At 33.5% G+C, this 19,702-nt stretch overlaps 1 protein-coding gene across 2 annotated transcripts; it reads right to left on the reverse strand.

The window, feature by feature from the left end:
• Positions 1-415: 415 nt before the first annotated feature.
• On the reverse strand, positions 416-18,426 carry LOC110611300 (DNA repair protein RAD50). Of its 2 annotated transcripts, XR_006350212.1 has the most exons (28): positions 18,012-18,426; positions 17,806-17,892; positions 17,197-17,364; positions 15,727-15,902; positions 14,493-14,607; positions 13,207-13,435; positions 12,813-12,991; positions 12,553-12,723; positions 12,237-12,341; positions 11,953-12,060; positions 11,593-11,804; positions 11,380-11,472; positions 10,284-10,411; positions 6,878-6,992; positions 6,640-6,769; positions 6,277-6,486; positions 5,263-5,471; positions 4,841-5,042; positions 3,965-4,134; positions 3,565-3,889; positions 3,139-3,264; positions 3,002-3,054; positions 2,247-2,397; positions 1,558-1,620; positions 1,332-1,465; positions 1,079-1,207; positions 763-918; positions 416-663 (listed from the first exon to the last, which is right to left on the reverse strand). XR_006350212.1 is itself a non-coding variant. In XM_021751527.2 (27 exons), the coding sequence occupies exons 1-27, from the start codon at positions 18,132-18,134 to the stop codon at positions 879-881; spliced, it is 3,951 nt and encodes a 1,316-aa protein (XP_021607219.1). In that variant the 5' UTR covers positions 18,135-18,426; the 3' UTR covers positions 416-878. The 2 variants fall into 2 exon arrangements, 1 of the variants encoding a protein (XP_021607219.1); XM_021751527.2 differs by having other exon boundaries at positions 416-918.
• Positions 18,427-19,702: the final 1,276 nt, after the last annotated feature.

A 19,702-nucleotide genomic window follows, 5' to 3' on the forward strand; every position in this document is an offset into this window, starting at 1 on the left:
ACAATTTCCTTTTTGTTTGAATGGCTTCCTTAAAATTAGGTGAAACCGAGATGCCAGTAAGAAATTACCACATTCACCTCCTAGAGTCGATTCGTTAACCAGAAGATGAAACCACAATGGTTTTTGTGCTCCTCTTGGGTTTGATACACTTTAAGCTTTGTTAGAGGTATTGTGATCCGTGGTAGTCAAACCTTTTCTCATTGCTATTGTATGTTGAACAGAGTGGCGGAGAAACCAGCGTTGGTAGTCGGCCATTTTCGTAGGCTTTTCCAGCAAGGGTTCTCAAAGCAGTTTGGTTTGCCAGGCAGTTTTGATTTGTATGGATTTACTCGGTTGGTTTAATTTCTTTTCTCTAGGCGCTTTTTTTCCTAAGTCGTCCATATAATGCAAATATGAAATTCAGAGAGAGAGGAGATGATCATGAACTGCTGGAAATATTTGGAACTTGTATGAAAGTAGGATCATATACACTACACACTAAATATGAAGCATATTGGAATCCGTAATTTGTGAAGCTTTATAACAAAACATCCTTTGCTATGCCTCAAGAAGCACAAGTTGTAAAATTTGTTCTCTGATCAACGGTTGCTGTATCGAGTCTTTAGTGCACTACACGGCAACACCACCAGGAACAACCAAAGTTTGTTTTTATAGAAATCCGCTCTATGCCAACCAATAAAAAAAGGGTTTCTCATAGAGCGGATTTCAATAAAGAGAAGGCATAATATACTTAGGAGAAGAAGAGGGATTGATGTCTCATACCCGTAGCTTGCTACTAAGGACTTGCTTCTGGTCATTTTTTCAATTTCAAACTGTCACATTCCATGTCTTGCTCCTTCTGAATAGACAAAGGACTGCTTCCACCTCACTTTTGATTATCAATCAAAAATCTCTTGGGATTCAATTATGCTATGCTGACTGAAAAATACATTTAGATATTTTACTCTCAATTATATAAATCATGTACATGAAAGAGCAATTAACAAACGAATGGGAATGCAATACAAGTTCAAAAGCGCAACATCACGACGTAGGAGCATGATTAGGAATTTTTTATGAAGAAAAAAGAAGTCCTTACTGATCATCTTTAGTGACTCGATAGTATCTTTCTGCATGCTGCTTTTGACCAATAAGTTGGGCAAAACGTTCATCATGAGTAATTACAATCAGTTGAAAATTCTCCTGGCCCTTCCTATCCTCCATAATTCTGGAGACAGAGACAAGGATAAATACAAGTCCAAGTCCAAATTCATCAGATGTCCCCAGGGGCCATGTGGGATAGGAAATACAATTTGTTATACTGTATAATGAACTTGATAGAGTGGCCATACCTCAGAAGCGCTGCAGCAAGGCTCTCAGCATTTGGAGCATCCAAATTCGTAGTAGGCTCATCTAGCGCTAATATTCCACAGTTAAGGCAAAACGTCTCCGCTAAAGCTAACCGAATGATAAGGGAAGCAAGGACCTGAAGTCAAAGAAAGTTAATCCGTCTCTCTTCCCATCTCCTCTTCAATTTCTTTTTTCATAAAAGACAAAGCAGTTTCGATTATTAACCACCTTCTGACCGGCACTGCACCTTCCTCTCATTTCCAACTCTGCATCTCCAGTTTGCATTAGAACCTGTCACGATTGCAGTTAAAATATCTTCACTACTTCAAGCAAAGGAAGAAGCACCGAAGAAACCATTTAAAAAGGAGAAATGAAATAGGTGCGTGCATGTAATTGTATGTTCTAGCTAAGTATGTTCTAGCTAAGTTGAAGTTCCACACAATTTGGCCTGCTATGCTCCATGTCAACAATGTTGGGCACATGAGAAACATGTCCATAAATGGAGCGTGGCAGAGATAAGGACACTAAAATGGAATAAGGAACCATTACCAGTTCGAGGTTGAAATGTCACTGATAAGGAAAATGTTTTTCTTTTTTCCCTCTTTTTCCTGGTTTGGGAAGGAGGGTGGGGCTGATTAAGGATCAAATGCTCAAAACAGATCCTCATATCACTGCTAGAAAAGGTTGATCACATTCAGATTACAAGTGATGAAGACAGTGAAGTGGTTGAAAAATCATTCAACGTTTATCACTGGGCCTGACAAAAACCATGTAGAAAACAAGCATAAAGAAGAAAAAGATGCATATAGCCGACCGACTCCTCCCAACTAGATCAACATTGAGGATAACCTATGTTAAGTTGTATTTGAAGGAAGAAAGTTGCAAAAAGAGTTGTATAGACATTTTAGAGTTCATACCTTGTAGCTGTAAGATCGAGTCCCAGCACCTTCCGAATCTGAATGAATACTAATGTAATCTATATCCTGTCCTCTGTATGTTTGTTGCCACAACTCCCTTATGATTTTATTTATTTCCTCCATCTTCATCGTGTGGAAGCGCATAAGGGCTCTAGAAACATCAGGAGATGCTTTTTAAAAGCATGTAATGTTATTTCTGATCAACATAATTGAAGCATCCTCAACAAGGAAACACAGACAAGGCAATAATTTTGCATATGGTCAGGAAAGCATGTCAATAGTTCAGCACCACTGTCAAATTTCTCTTCAGATCATCCAAAAGCAGAATAGAGATTTTCCGGTGAAGTTTGCTTGTGTTGCTCGAAGGAAGTTTTGTACAGATAGCAGAATGTCAAATAAACTAGCAAAATTAGAAGTTGGGGGCTCCCACATAACACCTGTATCTTGGCTTAGGTGGGAAGGGGGTGGACTGGAAGCATGATAGATCACACGTCCATTTATCACATGGCGCAACAAATTTGTGATGCAAGAAATAACAGTATATTTAAGGTAAGTAAACAATAACTAGTTATTGTTCCAAGGCACTGCAACAAGAAACTAAAGAAAACAACTTTTATAAGAAAAAACAGGCAAAACCCTCTGATTACACTCCTCTGACAAAAATTTGAGAAAGAAGAACATATAAACCCTAAGTATATTAATACAGGTGTCATAAAAAGCACACAAATATATGTAATTGGTAAGGAAAAGCTCACTTGTCAACTGCATTGTAGTATCTGTCCAGGTCCTTGTTTGCCATTTCAGTTGTCTGTCACAAATTGTTCAGGTAAAAAACACATTGGAAAGAGATTAGAAGAATTAACCTATTCAATTAATCAGGAATATGTCCCACCTTAAGCTGAATTAGCTGGTCCAAGTACCGTTGGTCAATGTCCTTGTATTGGGCCTGTTTAAGATCAACCTTATTCTTTGAAATATTACTCTGGTAAACTGACATTGTACCACGGCACTTGTTTAACTGTAGTGAGTTCAAAAAAAAAAAAGTCACTTTCACTTTAGTCAGGACAGAGATTTGATATAAGAAGTAATGGTAGATACTCTGACAAGAAAAACAATATTTTTATATTTTTCTGACAACAGGTTCATTTGTGTTCTTTACAATTCAGCACTTGAGGACTTATTGAGCAACCATTTCAAGCAATAGATTCACTTGTATCTTATGAGAACAAGTCAGAAAGCTAGCATGAATGAAATGGAAAACAGCTAAGGTCAACATCAAAACGTGAGCATGAAATAGTTTTTCAATTTCCATATATACCTCTGAAAGAAGTCTCTCTCTTTCTTGCGAATGTCTGACAAGTTCAGCTTCAAAGGTAGAAACCCCGCCAATCTTCAGTTTTCTATCTTCCAATGATTCAATCTCCTGGGTAAGCTTGTCCACTTCAGCCTTTGTTTTCCTGTAATTCAAGTTGTCCTCAATTTTTCTTTTTAAGGAATCTTGATTCCGTAAAATATCTTTGATTTTGTTTAGTTCAGCTGAAATCTCCTCCTTCCTATTATCATAACTCCGAAGCTGAGACTCTGATAGAGAGAGTTTTTCTAGCACCTCCTTCAATCTATCCCCTTTCTTTAATTCATTATACCTGGAAAAACAAAATTATGATCAAGATAAATTCAAAGGAATCTTGTAAATCAATCCTCAGTTTCACAAAACTCACTCCTTAATTTTAGAAGCAGTGTTAAGAAGAGTGTTAACTTCCCACTGATAATTGTCCAACTGTTTTTTCTGCTCCTCGTATTCCTTCCCAAGTTTCACTTTCAAATCATTGCAGTAACTCTCTAATTTTTCTCTCTCCTTGGATAAAGGGCCAAGTGCTTCTTCCAAATGCTGAAATGATATCAAGAAATCAATTTGCCATGCACAATGATGAAACAATAGAAGCTAGAGCTTTTCATGGAAAACTGAAGATTGCATTAGTTAAATGTACAGGGCAAAACTACATAGCCGGATGAGCCGTGAGGCCACTTTAAAGATCCAGTGAAATTCTCATAATTTCATAAGTTTTACAAGGACAAAAGTATGAATGTCAACAAGTTACTTGAAATTTAGCTTGATAAAGGTTCAGCTTGGCTGATTTTCTTAACAAGCCAAGGTCGAGCATAAATTTTTTGCTTCATTGAATAAACGGGCCAAGCTTTAAGTCTACTAATACTCCACTCATTAAGACTTGCACGCTGGCTTGTTCACAAGCTCGCAAGCTGACTCGTGTCTAGCATATTGAATAAGCTCATAAAGCAAGCTCATTTAACACGCTCGTGAGATAGCTTATTTGACTAGCTTATAAGTAAAATTTAGCTTCTTTATATTAATTACTGTATTTCACTATCCTTTATATTACTCAATTATATAGTCCTTAATTATATATGTACATTTTAGTTAAAGACTATAATAACTAAGGACTTGTTAAAAGGTAAATTATAACATACCATAATATACCATAAATTTTACCACCAACATGAGAAGTGCATGATTGGATTAAAAAACTCTTGACAGTTGAGAAAAATGATATCAATAACCAGATCCGAAAGATAACCTTTTCATCAAGCTCAACTTGGTTTTTTTCATCAGATAATTGTTCCAACTCCTCTTCCACCCTTTTTAGATCATGTAAAGTGTTGCCTGTCCTAGTTTTCTCCTCCCTTAGACCATGCCACCTTAGTTGAATGTGTGACAAATCATTTTCCATGTACCTCCTATCATCCCTTAACTTCTCCAGTTCAGCATGCAGAGCATCCCTAATTGCCAAGACAGATAAAATAAAGAAAGTAGATAATGGGGAAATCAAACAACATTCTACGAAGTAAATAAGCAGCATGTATTTGTGAAATAAAAACCAACTCAACTAAAATCAGAAACAAAAACAAATTAAAAATATAATTTAAAGATAAACATGCATGCAAATTGCATAATAAAAGAATAAAAATAAAGTAATTGTGATAAGTTAAAATTATGTACCTTGTGCCCTGCAAAATACTCAGTTCTGACTGAATTTCTTCCATGGATTTGACACCTTGCCCTCGAAAGTCAAGCTTATACTCCAATTCATCGATTTGTATTTGCCAAGTTTGGATTTCTTGATAAAGCCTATCAGCAGTTTCAACAGGTTGTACCAAGGCGTCAACTGAGTCCTTGTCAGCCTTTATTTGAGCTAAAACACCCAATACCTACAAGCCAAATCATTCGTAACACTCATAAGCAAACATCACAGCGGACAATTATTAACCTATCACTTGGACATCATATCGAAGATGAATTATTTCTGCACAATTAATATCACTGATTCATAAAGCATGCTTCTGTCCCCATTCCATTGACAACTGGCCATAATCAACTAGACAGTTTATTAAACAGATATAATAAAATACACCTCTATTTTACTGAATAATGAAATGCAACTTATACAAACATATTTGATATGGTTAATTAAGATTCAACCATCTAACATTATTAGCCTATCAACAACAATAAGTCAACTCAGACAGTTTCATTTCACATATTCTGAGTTGTTGAGACTGATTATGTTTGACCATCTTTACCCCAAGGGGCAAAATCTGCATTCCTATTAGTTGGGAACCAAACAAACTTAGTTGTAAAAAATCATAAATTATAATAGTAGTAGAAGTTGAAAAGCTAATTTTAACATTTCAAATCTCTAATGTCCATATCCAGGATTGTATGATGAAGAAGAACACTAATTGACGTAAATGCAGTGATTTTTGGTAATATTTTGCCCAAATTCTTAATCAATACAGAGCATAGAAAGAAGAACCAATGTTTGCTTTTTCCACTCAAGAGGACTAATCATAGTAGCTAAGCTTCGCATGCTTTCTTTAAAATTTGCAATGGAATAAAAAACTAATTTTAGGTAGAATGAACTAAAATCAGAGAATATTTCCACCAAAATAAGTATAGTAGAGATTCATAAATTGTAATGAATAAAATTTCCAAAATGAATGCTCAATTGCATACATCATCAAGGGCTTGAGACTTCTCATCCATCTCTTCAGTAAGTTCATGCAAATTTTTCTCCGCAAGAGGAATTGTTTCCTTGCCAATTTTGACATATTCCTCAAAAGCGATTCGAAGCTTGTCCAGCTGCTGAAAATAAGAATCTGCATTTGAGGACTCTGAAGCCAACACCTTCATGTGCTCAGCAGAACTTGCAGCCTTGACTCTTTGCTGTATTTTACATTATATTAGTACGTTCAGAAAGAATCAAAAGAACCTAAAGCACATTCCCCCCAACCCTCTGGAAAAAAAAAGTATGAATAAGAGGCCAAGCATCAAAGGACATTAGTAGAACTGATCCCTGATTGTTTATTCAACAGACACCTTTTTAACAAACTCATCTTCCTCTTCAGCAGAGAAGGAGCGCTCACAGCAAGGGCACATGTGATGAGCACGGGCAATCCTTTCAAAAGGATCAAACATTTGCCGCATACCATCTGCCATATTGTACTTGCTGCAGGCAATTCACCAACACTGTATTAATAGCCTTAGTAATGAAAAATCAACATGAAAAGTAGCTGACATATACAATTATGTGAAAATGGAAATCAAATAAAGGGACCTTTTCTGGACATCTCTTTTCTCCTTAGCAGACTCCAAAGCTTTGAGGTACAAATCAATGGTAAAAGCTTGTTGATCCAAGGATTGGAGTTTGGATTCAATGAATCTCTTCCTTGCTACATTAAATCCTCTTAACAAGTAAGCATACATACAAACAAATAAGAAGATAATGAAACACTATTAGCCAAAGAATATTCTAGGGGAGAAGCATGACTGTAATAGAACAAGGAAGGATTGGGTAAATTTTGTTTTATTCTATGAATGATAGAGCTATAAATACAGAATACAAGAGCTCATACATGGTAAGAATATAAATCTCCTACAAATCTGCCTCCTAAAATTAGTCCAACAATTATGTTCTTTACACATGATAGGTAATCAATCACAAGTTGTACATACTATAACACTCCCTTTCAGACCGGAGCATAAATATTAATCATGCCCGGCTTGTTACAGAGGTATTCCACTCGAGAACCATCAATGCTTTAGTAAACAAATCACCTAATTGTTCTCCTGTCTTCACATGTCCAATAGAAATTTCATTTTCTAGTATTTTTTCACGGATAAAATGACAATCTACTTCAATATGTTTAATTTGTTCATGATACACTAAATTAGAGACAATATGGAGAGCAGCCTTATTGCCACACTAAAGCTTTGCTAGTGACGAGAGCCAACTTTTGCTAACAAATGGTTTATCTACAAGATCTCATAAGTGGATTGAGACATAGTTCTGTATTCAGATTTTGCACTTGATTTGGAACTTTTTTCTTACTTTTCCAAAACACTAGGCTTCATCCAACAAAAACACAATAGCCCGTAATGGACCTAATATTACTTTTGAATCCAGCTCAATCAGCATCTGAAAGACCCACGATCACTATATAGTATATCCATTCCAGGGGCTCCTTTTAAGTAACATAAGATATGTTTTAGAGTTGCTCAATTTTTTTACTCTAGATGCAAACATGAACTAGCTCATTGCAGACGAAATATCTGGTCAGCTCATTACTGTAAGATAGTTTAGTTTCCCAACTAACTTCCGGCATCTCTCTAGGTCGTTAAAGGGATCACCACCAACTTTGGCGAGATATAAATTAGAGATTATTGGTGTATTACAAGATTTAGCTCCCAACTTTTCAGTTTCATCAAGCAGGTCAACTACGTATTATTTTTGAAATTAAAAAATTTACTTTTTACTTCTTAAAAACTTCTACTCCCAAGAAGAGTAGCATAAGCTTTTTGTGGGAGAGTGTTTTGGCAGGAACAATTATCCCCGACTGTATCTAGCTAAATAAGCTATACAAATACACCTATATTGAGTCATAACCATTCATTCAAGAAATAGCAATAAACTAGAAGACTTCTTCCCATTTTTCTCTCCCTACTCTATTTTCCCTCTCTTTATACTTGCTTATTCCTTCTCTCTCTAAAACTGTTGAAAGCCTGAAACTAAGTCTATTGGTGATTCCAACCCCAATATGCACCCAGGGATTTTAATCGCAAACCCATCAAAGCCTAGGCACCCATTCTATTCCATATTGTAGGTACGGTAATAGGAGTGTGTAATCAATCGGTCCAGGCTCAAACCGAACCAAAAAAAACAAACCGAATTGCTTTTTTTCTTTAATGACAAAACCAAAGTAACAAGTAAACCTAATTGAACTGAACAAAAATTGGTTTTGTTCAATTCCATAAACTGAAAGAAAAAGATGATGGTTTTCAAAAAATTTCTCACTTCCCAACTCAAGCCAAACAATATGATGGTTTTATTTTTTTTAATACCATTTCCTTTTACTTTCATGCCCAACACAAATCAAAAGTGAAGAAAAAAGATATTCAAAATTTATACAAGTAACAATAACAAGGAAATTTAAAAGTACAAATCAACACATCATACCCATTGATACCAACACATCACAAACATAAACCCATCAAACCCATAAACTAGAGCTATTGACTTAAAAAGAATTAAAAAAAAAAATCCAACTGAGGCAGCCTCCAAGCATGCCATGGAAGCATGAATCTATGAAAATGAAGGATTGGGAGAAATGTGGTGATTCAGAGGTGAGACATGCCAATGCCATAGATCTATGACTGGAGCTGCACTTGACAATGATATCTATAAGGAGGAGGAGGAGAAGCCCAACTAAACATCAAGACTGGAGAAGGTTGTACGCAAAACTTCTAGAGACTCCAATGCAGCTCAAATTGGTTTTCCATTTTTGGAGAACATAGGTAGTGATGGAGACTCCTATTGTAGCTAGTAGCCCATCGACTTTGGGAAATGAGAAGATTGTATAGAAAGTGTCATGGGGGAAATGAAACGCCTTAGACTTTGGGTTTTAAATATCTACATTTGTGGATATGGGGAAAACGTGGAGTTAATAGTTTAATTCAGTTAATTTGGTTTTTTCACCGAGTTATCCAAATCAAAAAACCAATTTTTTATGAAAAATACTAACCGAAACCGAACCAATCAACTGGAAAACCAAATTAAAACAGTTCAGTTCAGTTTTTCAGTTAATAACGATTTCTGCTCATCCCTACCTAGCAGGGTAAAAATTAGGATCATGGTTTTAAATTGCGGTCATAAAAATTGCCCTTACACAAATTCAAATTTCCTATTGTTTTATTAAATTGCAAATTGCACAGAAATCAAATTACAACAGAATCAGGGATTGCAAATCATAGAAATCAGTTGACACAAATTGCAATTTGATTTTGATGCTCATCCCTACTTAATAAATGGGAAGCATAAATTGCAAAAGATTAATGGAAACAAGAAAAAGAAAAATCTCAAAACCTCGACCTATGTATTCATAACTACATTAAACATAAATACAAAAACATCATTAAAACCTTTAAAGTAGACATTACTTAACTCTCCATGGAAAACTGTTGGCATCAAAAGGGGAAAAAAAATCACATTATGATTTGGTGTTCTATCAAAAGAGATTAATAAAATGAGTCCATTAATCTTAATATACTCCAGAATGTTAAGCTTCTCATGGTCCCATATGATCCATAAAAATCCTTGTCGATGTGGTTAGTATACACTATAGAGTGTCAAACCCCTCAAAACAAGACTGACAATCGAATGTCTAGGTATGAATATGATGATAGATAAAATTCATTAATGAAGCTATTATCAAGCAAACATTTTTGTATGAGAACACATTTTAAGCAGGATACCAATAATAAATAATTGAAATAACAGCCATGACATTGTCAGTAGATGCATGTAAATAAATCTTGAAAGAAAGTTTACCATGCTATTGCATCCTGTCAAATCCTTTGACAGATTCGAACAACAAAAACAAAAACAAGTATCCTGATAATTCTAAGATTCTAACCAATCCACTCTATCAGTGTACATTTCGTCACAAGTATGAAGCAATACTCACAGTCCATATCCTTGCGATGTTTGGACAGGTTATTATTAACTTCCTGTATTTTTGTCTGCAACACATTTACCTCCTTCTCAGCTTCACGAGATTTCAAATTCAAGTCATCGTATTCCATTCCAAGTGTCCTGTACAAAGTGCAACATCAACTTAAGGAAGTGAATATCTTATTGGAAAAGATCAACTAAACAAGAGATAAAAACACCCAATAACCTTGCCAGATATCTCCAACTTATAAACCAGTAACAAAAACTGAAGGACCCACATAGAATGAGAGAACTGAAGAATTAATCAAAAGAACTTCAGATGCTTCTCCAAGCAGTCAGACCCTATGTTGAGCTGACTAAACAATGCACAAATAACATCAGATGCTCTTATGTCATTGTTAATGTGCATTGTAGACACATAGCATATTTGACAGTCCATGAGAGTAAAACACTTCATTACTTGAAATTTATTTTCCTGTTCCTAGTCTTGTTAAAGTTCGACTCAAACTAACAGTGTGGAAGATGGCTAAGTAAAAGATCCAGAAGGACTTTTCCTTCACAAATTTGAAGATGATCCAGATTTAATTCAGAAGAAAACCTTCTATTGGCAGAGAGACACCGTAAAACATTCATTTGCACAATATGTCAATATCGGCAAAAAATGCGAGCACACCATATATACATCACACACAGACCCAACAACTTAGGCAGTTAGTGATAAGCATAAGAGAGAGACAAAATAAAGGAATAAACTGATACACAATGTTAATTAGCAGGCTGTGAGGCCTAAATTACCACACATTTACATTATAGAATACTAATAAAATCAGACACGAGAAAATATATGATAAATCACAATTCAATACTGACGCAACTTCAAAGGAGTGGAAGTGGAAATGGAAATAGATAGAGAATAACAATGGCTATGAATAATCTTGTCTAGCTCGACAAAAGCACCGATAAACAAATTTTAACAAGAGAACAATCAGTCAAATCATATTTGTTGATAAACCTAAATGAATTTACAGGCAATAGGAATAGTAACACCACATAAATTCTTCAGTCAAGTCCTCCCCAAATAAAAGGTCAAATTAAGATGTTAGAAAAACCTTAAGGCTTGAGTGATTTCCTTCTTCATATCCTTGTCAGCAGGAAGCCTTCCTTTAAGCACTCCTCTGATTCTATCCTTGAATTCATCAATTCTAAGGGCCAAAGAAAATAAAAAAGCATTAGCCTGAGAGAGGAAGAGGAGAAAACTAGATATTAACATGGAAAAAAGAAAAGAAAAGAAAAGAAGAATAGGACAAGAATGAATCTATTACATTTTTCTGTGCTTCTTCTTATGATTCTCCAACTCTGCCTTCATTAGGGACAGTTTCACTCTGTCCTCAGAATCTCCAGCCAAAATGTCTTTCTCCCGATTGAGTGTCTTAATCTGTTGCTCTAGCCCATACAGCTCGCTTTGCTTTTGACGAATGTTTGATTCAAAATCTCTTTCAGCAAGCTGCTTTGTCTTTCTCTCAACTTCAATTTGCTGCAAAGATTACAACAAAGTTTTTTTTTCCAATTATTTCCTTCTTTTTTTAGAAGCAAACTTGCTTGCAGATTCATTTGCTCAGTAAGACTAAATTATTAGATACCAGGCAAAAAAAAAAATTATGCAGAACGGAAGCCATCCTCACCAAGTTCTTTTCTCTTTCATCCATATGAGAAAGATTAACATGTGAAATTTGTTCTTCAAGTGAAGCACGATCACGTTCCTTATCTTTAATGCGATTCACAATGGCATTCTGCATGAGTGTACAATATTGGTAACATGTCAAACATGAAGGCATTAACACTAGGAGAAAAACATAGGAGAAAAACATACTTAAATCTATCTACAGATAGAAAGAGAAATGGAAGAGGGGGAAAAAAAGAGAAAGAACATTCCAAGCTGGGTGGGGAGCTTTGTCATGCTGCACACCTTTATTGCTAATTTAGCCTGCTTCTGAGCGTCAGTGTTTTTCCAACGATCATTTACATCCCAATAGTGATCCTCTGCTGTCTTAATTTCAATATCATTTGAAGTCTGAAAAAAATTTTTGTGGTTATTATTAAAGCCACTTTATATGTTAGACATGCAAAGATATTGAAATCTTATATCACTATTGTACACATAATTATGCATGACATTTAAGTACAGGAAGCACATATAAATGTGCAACGTCATGTAAAAGAGAGGTATCCAATAATACACATGCATGAATTGTCACACACGCATACTTAGAAAGAGAGGCCACCTTTTTATCTTGTAAATCCTTCTCAAGATCTATCAACCTTGATTTGAGTCGATTTGTGAGGTTCAAAGCAACATCATCACTGAAAGGTGTATGTGGAAGAGACCCTAAATTATGTCTTGCGCAAAGTTTTTGAATGGTAGAATCTCTTTCATTCTTCTGGGAACTGTGAACCTAATTTCAAACAAAAGAAGTCAGTTAAACACTCCACCTAAATTAGAAAATTGTAACTTCCAAAATATGAATAGTTTCATTGCGATTACTTCAGCTTCAGTCTGAAGCTTGCTGCTCTCCCGGATATAATCTGTAATGCTATTCCTAAGTCTAGAAATCTCTTCATCAATGTCATCCATTTCCCTCTTCAACTTGCCTTTGTTAGATTCCAAAGATGCAACATGCTCATCAAACTTGGTTTTCCAAGTCATCAGGTCTTCATCAGTATCTATATAAGGGAAACGAAGTGCAGTACATTAGAAGGAAGCATGAAACAGTACAAGACATGCAGCATCCATCTCCAGGAAATTATTCCACTGACAAGATAATGAGCATAATCATGTGCATGTGTGTGTCTATCTGTTCTGTATTTGTGAGATAACCAGAAAAAAAATAGTCTCAAATAGAGAATAGTATGATGCAGCCAAGGAAAATAAAATAAACCTTCATTTTCCTCCTCAAGAGCTTCATATTGTCTCTGCTGCTCCTTAAACAAAGTTCTCCTTTCAGCAGTTTTTGTTGATATTTGCTCCTGTAGCTTTCTCAAATCTTTCAGAGTGGTCTCAATTTGATGGATTTTTGCATCAACATTCTGAACTTTATTTTCTAAATCTTGCATTTGGACTTTTAAAGATTCCGTTCTTTCTTCATCTTGAACAATGCTTTGCCGAAGCTGTAAAACAGAACTTAATATCATCAAAAACAAAACCAGTCTAACTGATCATTTCTCATATTGAATCTTACTTCATGTGGGCGATCAATTAAGCTTAAAGATCAACAATGTTCAAACTAACTAAACCAAAAAAAAAAAGGAACTTAGTCATCAAGGTAACACATAGTGAAATTCAATCAAAATCCAAAGTGAAAGCAATATAGGTCACCTAGTATGAGAAACATATTACAATTGTGACCAGAAAAAATTATGTGCAAGTTCGGGTTAATGATATTGCAGCATTGTTTTCATATTTATTTAGTGACTATTAATTCTGCCATTACTGGTCAGACACATCAAACTAGAACAGGAATAAGATTAATGCACATGAATCAAGGATCAGGCAAACAAGCTCAATGACAAACAGAAATCAAAACATACAACCAGACCCCATCACGACACAGGTCAAAAATGCAATTACACCACCAAGAGGAAAATAAACCAAACATTAAGAGCTTTAACCTACATTCATCCCAGGAGAATCCAGAAATTAAGCTTGGACAAATGGCACTTTTACTCAAAATGCAGCTCAAAGGTAGTGTGAACATTTCATGACAGTTTTAGAAGCAATAAAAATCTTGAGCTGAATTTGATCCTATACATTCGTTAAATAGGAAGAGATAACAGGGCAAACAAAACGTACTACAATTCTGGTACTTTGTTAGAACAATATAAAAAGAACTTTCCTCTTCTACTCTATGAAACATAACTCTGGGTACATCCACCCAACAAAATTGGAAACTATGACAGTTTTAGAAGCTTTAAAATAGAGAACTTTTGATTTAAAGCATCTAAAAGCAGAAGTGTCATAAACTACTAAGGATATACATCTTTAATTTTCAGAGGTTGATACTAAATAAAAAATTGGGCACAATCTAGTGGCTGGTAGGCTACATGAGTTGCCACTGTCCTATGAACTACCAGAAGGATCCACTAAGAAACTGAACCACAAAAATAATAACTCAAAAAAGTTGAAATATAATGATCTAAAAAGTGCAAATGGGAAAAAGATTAGAACCTTATACGCAGAATCTTTCAAGGTCTGAAGATTTTCTAATTTAAGTTTGTATGTCTTTATCTCTTGAGCCTGATCCTTGTGAAGTTTTTTAATAACCTCCAATGCTTTTGTGTATCTGCTTAATTCGACAGTGCAAAAAGTTAATAATTTATCTGAAAATATAAAGCTTAGCAACATCAATTGCAGTACACACCAAAGGATAAAATCCTGCAGTTCATAAAAAGACAAACATAGAAGAGAAGAAGAGCCTGAGCCCAAACACACAATAGCTAGCATCCACAAACTGTAGTAAGCTTTGAAGATAATGATTAAAATTGGAAGTATTCTTCGTCCATTATTTAATAAAAATTTAGCTTTATGTATACAAGAAGGCATCTCAGCCATTTCAAATAACAACCACAATTTACAGGTTTTTTATTTGAAGAAACTGCTAAGTGCTATCCCATTATTTATAGGCATTTCTTCACTTGCGATGGCAGCAGCTGATACCACCATTACATACTGGTAACAAATGTTTATTTACGATTAACAGTCACAACAACAAGTTCTAAAAGTCACATGAACAAATTGTTTTTGGATTTTCTTTTTCATTTCTGCTTCCAACTATCCAAAACTGGAGTTTCTATCACATGCTCCCAAATGTTCACTCAAATTTCTCTTCTTTCTTCGTATCTCTCCCTTTAAGCTAAGAATCATTGTGGCTTTTGTAAAAGGCGAGTCCTTTTTGTTAAATGTTTCTTTTTCATTATTTGCTCTTTTTTTTGCCCTTTTTGCATGTTTGTTGAATAAAATTATTGTTGATGTTAGATTTGTTGTTAAATTTATATAGCTTGAATCATTAGTTTGCCTATTTATAGGTTTCATTTTCTTTCTAATTTCAAAACATAAAATAACATCAAATAAATTTTTAGACATTAATATTTGCTGATGGCCTGATGCCAAATATAGATTTAATGTCTTTATTTGATTTATTTATACTTATTATATAGTTGTGTATCTACCAATATTACTCATTTTCATGCAAAAATTTGCTTACCCGCAAATGCAACAATGACCATGATTCAAAGCCATGATTTGAGGCATTTTCAAGAATAGATAATGTAGCAAAAGAATATCCAGTAAGCAAGCGAGCTAAACCTGACTACACAGTCAGAATATGCATTTTGCCACTTGGTGGCAGAAGATTAACTATTAAAATTCATCATAACAGTTCAGGAGAAAGTGCAAAGGATACCGAGTGGCAGAGAAGATATCATCAAACTTCTTCTTTAACGTGGAAGGATCTTGCAAAGGCCAGTTAGCTTCATCTTGGTGAACAAATATAACATTTTCTAGAATGGCCTTTGAAACACCCATCAAGGCAGGGATTTCTCGATCCATGTCAGCACATCTATAACTAAGGCAAACTTTCTGCAGTTCAACAAGAAAAAAAAACAGGTAGAAGTAGGTTTTAGAATTCATATGCACAGTGGCAAAAAATCATGGCAAAACGATTCCACACTGACATTTCCATATTCAACACAATAATACCTTCAGCAATTGAAAGACATAAAATCAAACTATGTCAGATGACACATTGGTAAGCCAACAAAAGCATAAAGACCAGTGTTATTAGAATTGTACGTTTCACAATACGAATTGTATGATTCATGTTGAATCAACCTAACGATACAAATTAATGGGTGAATCATAAATAGCCAAGAATCAGACAAGAATTATATTAATCAAAGGTGAATCATGAGAATCATTACAGATTGATTGCACAAAATAAGGGAAAAGATTAAAAAAAAATTAAAAAAGAACCAAGAGAATGACAACAAAATAATAAAAGAAGAATGCACAAATGGCCCAAGATAGTTTTAATTATTTTTATTTTATCTAATATGATACTCTGAGCTCGGCCACAACAAGTCATTAGGTTCACTTTGATTTTATGTTTAGTACATAAATTGCAATTAAAATTTATACATACATACACACAGACACACACGCATATACATATTCATTATTTGCAATTAAAGGTTTAATATCTTTTAATAAAATCAACAGTAAATATACATGTAAAATGTATATATTTTATTTTATTTGATTTGATTTTTCAAGAGTGCTTCCATTCTAGATTTTCAATTCAAAAAATAAGGTTCTTGGTTCTCGATTTGATAACTATGATAAATAAAAATACAAGAAATGAGGATGGAATAAAGTGGTGGATATTTCAATTCCATAGTGTAATTTCACATGAATATGTTTAGCCATAAGTAATAGAAGGACAGGTTATCATGAATCTAAATTATGCACCAGTCAAAAGATTACTATTTGAGGAGCCCTAGCCCTACAAAATAATAGTCTGAAACAAGGTTTATGGTTTCACCAAAAAGGCTCAGTTTTTCAATACTGATAATTAGTCTTACCACAATAACTGATAAGGAAATTTCTTTACAGTCAAAATGTTCTTTACCGCCCCCCCCGCCCCCACAAAAAAAAAAAAAAAAAAAGAATGTTATTTAGCCAGCATATAGATCTCATAAAGTATAAGCCACAAATCTTCTACAAGCAACTATCTAGGAGCATTTTCCTTTTCATGGATAATCACATTGTTGTTAAGGAAATGCAAGACAGTTAGACAACTCACAGAAATAAGCAAGAAATCACTGCAGCATTGATATGCACAGAAACAAGCAGAAACAGAATAAGTTAATGTCACCTCTCCATTATGCGGGTTTATTGTTTGCAGCACACTCTCAATTGCCTTATACTCCATTTTCGATGCCTTCTGTGTAAGCTGGAATGATCTTATGCAAACCACGTCTTTCCCTGCTGCAGTCTTGAATCGTAGCTTAACTTGGCCCTTTGTCTCTGTTTCCCCTGCAACCTACAATCATTACCAAACATTTTAATTAACTAATTACGTGCTCACACATGAAAATAATTCCGAATTATATATATATATTTTTTTATAGAAAAAAGCAGCTTTGCAGGCAGAGAGGTGAAAAATAAACAAGAAATAGCTGTAGGTGAAAAGCATAAAAAATACCCCAACTGAATTGAGTTCAATACACCTATTTTACAACACATTAAGTAGACGATTCAACATTTTCAAACAGAGCGGGACAATGTAGCATACAGCTTTCATCAAAACCTATAGAAATAAAGTAAGTCCCACATAGTTAAGCAGTTACCTAGAATAAATGCGGACACTGTTGCCAATGGAAAACAACAAGAACAAAGAATGCTAAACCCAGTTGGGAAGAAATGAAAGCAAAATAAAAATACGTTTCCAGGGCAGCCAACCAGAGTGAAAAGAGAAAGCTACCTTGGGATCATGAATAAAACTGTGGCCAGACCTCGCATTTGGAGGCAACTCTCCCGTGCAAGAAAGCTTTAAACACTCTATAATCGTCTGCAAATTGCAAACGGAAAAAAAAAAAAAGGAAGAAGAAAATAAGACCCTTCAACGTCCACTATAAATAAACTATTGCACTCCAAACGTAGATAAGAAGCAGAAAGGAGGAGGAATACAGTTTTGCCAGCGCCATTGGGACCGACGATTAGGGTTAGAGGCTTGAAGAAGGTGATGACGTTTTTGTTCTCCGGGTCGAAACTCCGGATTCCTTTTATAAGCATCTTATCGACGGTACTCATCTTCGGTTCTTCCTCTTTAGTTTGGGATTACAGAAACTCTATATAGAGCATAAACTGTGATATATAAATATAGGCATAAAAGCATCAATTGAAGCGAAGGCGGATAAGATGAACCGATAGCAGGCGCTGATCGCCGGTTGCTACCGGTGGTGAGGCTGAGATGGGGCAATTTTAGTTGATGAAATGAGTCCAGAGTAGCTGAGGAATGAGTAGGCAGCACAGATACAGAAGGAAAAAGGGAGGGAAAATGGGGGTTTTGACGCCTTCGAGTGGACTCCGTAGCTGAAGCCTCAAGCCTGAAAGAAGAATAATTAAAATAAAATAAAATAAAGGCGGTGCTTACTTTATCAAAATTAATTATTTAATTGAAATAATTATTAGTCTAATTTAATTAATTAAAATATTTTTTATAATTTAATTATATTAAAATATTTTTATATTTTTATTGTGTGAAATAAAAATAATATATGTTAATTTTTATTCATTTTATCGCTAATTTAAAAAAATTATGTTCAAATAGTTTATTCTAATTAATTAGAATATTCTTTAATTTTAGAATTATATTAAAATATTTTTATATTTTTATTTTATTAATTAAAAAATATTTATTAATTTTTATTATTAATTTATTGATTAAAATTAAATAATTTTTTATATGTCTAAATTAATTTCAGATTAAATAAAATTCATCACTACTCAGCACTTTCATCAATTTTATATTAAATCTTTCCTTTTTAAAAGAAATATGGAGAGATGTAGGAGAATATAAAGAAAAATATGAAAATAGATTTAAAGGGTGAGTGGTAAATTTTATTTGATAAAAATGATAATTAAAAAAAATATTTTTTTAATTTAATTAATAGATTAATAATAAAAATAAATAATTATTCTCTTTAATTAATATAATAAAATATACAAATATTTTAATATAATCATAAAATTAAAAATATTCTCCTTAATTGACATAATAAAATATAAAAATATTTTAATGTAATTATAAAATTTTAAGTATTTTAGCTATTTAGTACACATTTAACGGTAAAACTAAATAAAATCTAATGCAAATACTTTTTAGTTACTATAATAAATATATAAAAGTATTTTAATATATTCTAAAATTATTTTTTTAACATGAAAATTAGAAAAAAATTAAATTAAAAATTAAGGAGTAAAATATGAGATTTTTCAAATTTATTCGACTGTACTTAATATCAGACTATATATTCTAAAATTATAAATATATTTTAATAATTAAATATTTTAAAAATTTAACTGTAATGTCTATTTATTTATGAAAAGTCATTTATATTTATAAAATATTTTATATAAATAAAATAATTTATATTTATTATTTAATTTTAATTTAAAAAATACATTAATAAAATTATATAAGGTTTGGTTTATTTTAAAAAAATATTTGTTAAAAAATATATTTTATATTTTTTAACATTTAAAAAATTTAAAAAATAATAAATTAAAAATATTTTATGATTAAAGAAAAAATTAAATTATTATAAGAAAAAAAATACGTTTTTTAAATATTCTATCAAGATCTATATATATTTATT

The sequence above is a fragment of the Manihot esculenta genome, chromosome 3 (assembly GCF_001659605.2).
Source record: "Manihot esculenta cultivar AM560-2 chromosome 3, M.esculenta_v8, whole genome shotgun sequence".
In the NCBI taxonomy this organism is placed as follows: Eukaryota; Viridiplantae; Streptophyta; class Magnoliopsida; order Malpighiales; family Euphorbiaceae; genus Manihot; species Manihot esculenta.

Bases quoted from the DNA above. Each gene is read 5' to 3' on its own strand.
- LOC110611300 (XM_021751527.2), bottom strand. From the start codon at position 18,134: ATGAGTACCGTCGATAAGATGCTTATAAAAGGAATCCGGAGTTTCGAC. The intron at 6,993-10,283 runs GTGAGTATTGCT...GATTTAATGTAG, and splicing joins ACATCGCAAGGATATGGACT to CAAGGAAGAGATTCATTGAA. The intron at 3,055-3,138 runs GTGGGACATATT...AATTTGTGACAG, and splicing joins ACCAGCTAATTCAGCTTAAG to ACAACTGAAATGGCAAACAA.